This window comes from Pteropus medius, unplaced genomic scaffold (genome assembly GCF_902729225.1).
Source record: "Pteropus medius unplaced genomic scaffold, Ma_sr-lr_union100, whole genome shotgun sequence".
Taxonomy (NCBI): Eukaryota; Metazoa; Chordata; class Mammalia; order Chiroptera; family Pteropodidae; genus Pteropus; species Pteropus medius.
The window spans coordinates 76,946-82,473 of NW_024345707.1; the positions used below are offsets into that span (position 1 = coordinate 76,946).

General features: G+C 33.1%; 1 protein-coding gene across 1 annotated transcript; it reads right to left on the reverse strand.

Moving 5' to 3' along the window:
- Positions 1 to 309: 309 nt before the first annotated feature.
- Positions 310 to 1,387, reverse strand: LOC120612185 (olfactory receptor 10K2-like). Its single transcript, XM_039874662.1, has one exon. It carries the CDS (start codon positions 1,252 to 1,254, stop codon positions 310 to 312), a length of 945 nt encoding a protein of 314 aa, XP_039730596.1. The 5' UTR covers positions 1,255 to 1,387.
- Between the last annotated feature and the right edge of the window lie 4,141 nt (positions 1,388 to 5,528).

Sequence of the window (5,528 nt, forward strand, 5' to 3'; positions counted from 1 at the left end):
ACATTTTTAGGGTTGATTTCTGGTCTGGTTGAGACTTAGTAATAGTATTTGCCAGAGCCTAGAAGTATGAAAACCTATGTATTTTCCTGTAATATCCATCTGTTACTTTTCCTCTCAATTGAAAAGCTTTAATAAGAAATTCATATGATCATGGTAAGAAGCTGTGTTATTCTGAATTTTTTATTTGGAAATGAAGAAGAAATAATTCTTGTTCTTGAACACTATGATCAATTGTTTGATCATTTCTGCTCTGGAGATTTTTTACTGTTAGATCTTGTGCTTTACTTCTTGGAAAAAGCAGGATTTAGATTAATGTTGTGACAGGGAAAGCTTTCTTCCAACGACTCTATGAAAAGCTGATTTGAATTCTTTATTTCTCAAGCTGTAAATCAGTGGATTGAATAATGGAGTTAGGATAGTGTAAGATATTGATATAAGAGCATCCTGGCTTGAGGAGTAGTTGGACTTAGGCTTTAAGTAGATAAAGGAAGCACAGCCATAATGGACAGTGACAACAATGAGGTGAGAAGCACAGGTAGAGAAAGCTTTGTTCCTGCTCAATGTGGAAGGAAATTGAAGAATGGAAGAGATGATGTGAACATAGGATACCAAAATCAATAACAAGGGTATAACCAGGACTAATGGACAGAGTATGAAGATGACAATCTGATTAAAGTGAGTATGATGAGATGCCACTTGTAGGACAGGTGAGATGTCACAGAAGAAGTGATGGAGCTGGTTGGATGAGTGGAAAGGCAGGCGAAATACCAGAGGTGTAATAATCTGTGCAACAGTAAAGCCACAGGCATAGGCAGCAGCCACGAGTCCCACACACATTCCACGTCCCATGAGCACTGTGTAGCGTAGTGGGTTACATATGGCCACATAACGATCATAACCCATAGCTGCCAGCAGGAAGGAGTGAGAACAGCCAAGAAAGAGGAAGGTAAACATCTGGATGGCACAGCCCAAGAAGGAGATAGTCTTCTTCTGGGCCAGCAGGTCAATTAGCATCTTAGGTACAATGACAAAAGTGTAACAAATTTCAGTGCAGGAGAGGATGGCAAGGAAGAAGTACATGGGGGTATGAAGGGCTCTATCTAGCACAATGGTAGAAATGATGACAGCATTTGTGCCCAGAGTGAAGAGGTAAAGGAGCAGGAAGACAACAAAGAGTACCCGCTGCAGACCAGCCAGAGATGAGAAGCTGAGGAAGACAAACTCTCTCACCAAGGTCTCATTGACCCACTCCATGGAAGGTACATCATCAGGAAACAACCTGAGAGGGAAAAAGAGATAGTGTCAAGAGAAATTTATTAGAATCACAGGAAATTCATCATTATGGATCACGTTTTCTGATTTTGATTTCTAAACTCTTTCTTCCTCCCTCCAGGTTTTTTTTTTTTTTTTGCAGTAAGAAGTATCTCAAATCAGGCCAAAGTGTATAAATAATTTTGGGTTTCTACAGTAATTCTAACATCATAAGTAAAGTGTTCTTGACATTTTTCGTATTCTACTATTCCTTCATCTTCATTCTTAAGATGAGGCTATTTTTACAATGCTCAGACTCTCATTCTCAGTTTATTCTTCAACTCTTGTCTATTTGGCCTTCTTGACTTCTCACTCTTCCACTTTACTGTAGCTGCAAACTAAACCATATGAATATACTACATTTATATATAACTTTATATATAGCTTTTGATTATTCTTTTTTTACGTATAAACTCATACTTTAGTTTTAATCTCTTTATAATATAGACCTACATTTTGCAATTCTGTTTGCCTTACTTACTGGCATTTTTATACTCTCCTTATACATTCCTTCCACATTTTTATACTCTCATTATGCTGACCATATCTTTATTCTTTACCCAAATCTGGAAAAGAAAGTTCTCCAAAATGGAATATAATCATACATCCTCCAAATGTCTATTCCAGTCAGAGTCCTTTCTGCTGTAGAGAGAACTACAGTGTTTCTCTAAGATTCTCATCTGTTTTTATCACATTTTTTAAACTTACTAACATCATATTATGGCTATCTTTCTCATCATCACCATCTTATCTCTTCAATCTATACTTTCCCTAATGCTAGACTATTCTTCTGAAATATAAATTGTATTATGTTGCTCTCCTCATCAAAAATTTTACTCATGGCTATAGTGTAAACTTCAAACTATTTATTCTTTTCAAAGTCTTGTTTTGGGAATCAAACTATGTTTTTGTCATTATCTATAGACTTAAATGGAATGCATAAGTATTGTGCAAATATGTTGTATTATTCTTTGCTCATATTAGTTATATACTTTTCATTTATAAATATTTTATCATTATTCTAAAGTCTCAGCCAAATCCACTTTTTTGGAAGCTTCCTCCTCAGTATCTCATAAAAGAGATTGTTTCTTACTCAGGATTCACATAAGACAATGGTTGCCAAATTGATGTGTCATTTATTTAATTTTGGAATATTGTATTAATTTTTTCTCATATCTTTTTTCCACTAGATTGTGTATCCTTAAGGAGAAGGTGTGAATTATATATATCTTCACTTGAATTCTCCTCAGCATTTAGAACCCTATTAAGTATCTAATAGCTTCTCAATATAATTATCATATAAATATATGATAATATATTTGATAAAGCTAACTTGGCATATTGGTATATATCTCATTCATGTCATCACAGCTTTCCTCAGACTCATAGAGTTACAGGATCCTCAGTATTATTTCATCCTAGGCATGATGATTGCTCAAGACCAAGAATACCTAGGATTACAGAAGGATGCTCAATAAATGCATTTATTACTTTATTGTTCTGTTGAGATTGGGATCAGAAATATTTTCATCAGAGATATAATGAATATTTAATTCATGGAAAGTTGTTGAAATTGCCTTTTCTGTACTTTCCCAGGAAAGGAACTTTTAAGAAGGATGATTCTTCACCTGAGGTATTCCAAGCCTGACTGAAAGTAACTTGGTTTTCCATAGAGTTATGTTCTACACTGGAAGTGAGGCAAGGTTTGCTGATCTTGAAGTACCATACAAGTCTTTTAGTATTTGGTTGCTCTATAGTCAGAATCACCCAAGCAAGTTATCTTAGTAGAAAGCAAAGGAAGTTTTCTAAGTTTTCTATTTTATTTGGGAGAAAGCTATACGATGAAATTAGAAGAAAAAAATTATAGTTAATTTTAGTCACATCTAAGTGAAACTTAGGAGTTTCTCATTATAGATGTTTTATAATTATCAATGATGCATATTTTATAGAATGTTTTATCTACATACTTACATGTCAACGTTAACTAATTGTGCTTTTAAATATTGAAATAGATTATTTCATAATTCTTATATTGTATGATTTTATTATTTCAACTATGTCCTAAGAACTTCAGGTGTAAATATAAATACAATTATTATTCTTTTTTTAGAGAAGAGAGAATCAAACCGGGAAATTATAAAATGGATTATCATAAACATTACAAGTAAGATGTCTTGAAGATCTCAAGGAAAAAAAAACAATTTTATGAAAAACTCTGAAGAACATAGTTTTTGAATAGCATCTGTTAGCATTTTTATAAAAATGTGGACAAAATTTTAGTGGCATTACTTATATAAGCATTATAATCAAGCTGAATAATTTTTTCCTAATATTGATTAGGCCTTCAGAATTGAGAAAGTTACCTGCTGTTTTCCAATATAAAGACACAAAGATATGCTATTTATGAAGGAAATAAATAAGTTTACACAGGTCTGTGAAACAAGAGACATTCATTTTCTCCATTTTCTTCTTCTTCCTTTTCTTTTTTTTTAACCTAAACTTCATGTTGAGGCCACTGATTCAGAAACAACAAAACAAAAAAATTATGTTCAAGTTGTTTTAGGAGCGTCATCTTGACCTATTGGTTTATCAATATTGATTTTAACATTTCCAGTAAGAAAAATAGAACACAATTTTGGTATTGGTTAATCAACAAAATTTAGAGACATCTTTTAGAAATATGATTTAATGTTTATTACATATTCCTCATATTCTAGATAAAGTGACAATCATATAGACATTTTTTTTCTCTCATTTGGTTCTTATAAAGAATTCCTGAGGTAAGTATTACTTTTAATATCTCCATTATAAAAATGAGGTATTTGAGAATTAAAGAGTTTAAGAACTCCTGTCAAGTTCACACAGCTGGTGGAAATAGCACTAGACCATATGTCGTCTAACTGGTGTAGGAGTGGTGAGTGTGGTATGGTGTGTGTCTGCATGAATGTGTTAGTGAGAAAGGGAAAGAAGTATTCTGTCACCCTTCTTCCACATGAAGGTATTTTTTAAAAAAGGATTCTGTTACAATTTTGTTATAACCCAAGTTCCAACTTGATATATTAGCTCCAGGACTTTGACATGTTTGAGTCAATTTCTCTATCTTCGTAATGGGGTTCATTTTGATATCAGCTAACCTAACTTTCAAGGTTTCTCCAAAATGAGAAAATATTTTTTTCTGTGGTTAAGTGTTATATAAATATTAGTCCTCTAGTTATAATTTATAATCAAAAAGAGGCAGACAGTTTTGAAAATATTACTTTGATACTGCCTGGTGTACTCCACTATTTTCAGGAAGGATTTAATAGAATAAAGGTCATTTCCCTTCACAATTGGGAAAAGTATGTTGCATTAGTCTTTGTCTCTTACCCAAGTAGGTCTCTAGAAAGCCAAAGTCATAAATATTATATTCGTAGGGGATCTTAAAGATCTAGCCCAGAAGTATATCTGACAGATGAAGAAATTGAGCTTCAAAGAATACTATGAAGATCCCAAGACCAGGAAGCAACTGATTGGATATGTTAACAACAAAAGAGAGGTCTTCTGTCTTTCAGATGAGTACAATTCCCACAGTATGATTTTGCCTTCTGAAAAAGTTTATAATATAGATAATAACTTCCTCTTTGTGTATAGCAGTTACTCATGCGTTCTTTTCCAGAATCTACCTGTTCTCTATGAGCTTGTGCTGGCATTTCTGTTTCTGATTTTGTGTTTCCAAAGGGCAGAGTTTTTGTGTCTTTATATCTGTCAACTATGTTTACATGCCAGCACTCACCATATTCTCAAAACTGTTTTAGGTATTGTAACTTTGTCTGGCTTCCACCTAATGCAATAATTTCTGCAAAAAAATAATTGTTGTTTAAGATTTTGTAAGTTTCTACATAAAATAAAATACATTTATGCAGCTTTTTAAAAAAAAGGAAATTGTGCCATTTGCAATAATATCGATGAACCTGGAGGGCATTATGCTAAATTAAATAAGGCAGTTACAGAAGGACAAGTACCACTTATATGAAATATTTAAAAGAGTCAAAATCATAGAAACAGAAAGTAGAATAGTAGTTGCTAGGGTCTAGGGGAAAGGGGAAATGGAGAGCAGCTGCTCAACAGGTATAGAGTTATTCTAGATGAGTATGTTCTAAAGATCTGCTGTAGAATATTGTGCCTAGAGTTAGCAATTCAAAACTATGCACTTAAACGTTTACTAAGAGGCTACATCT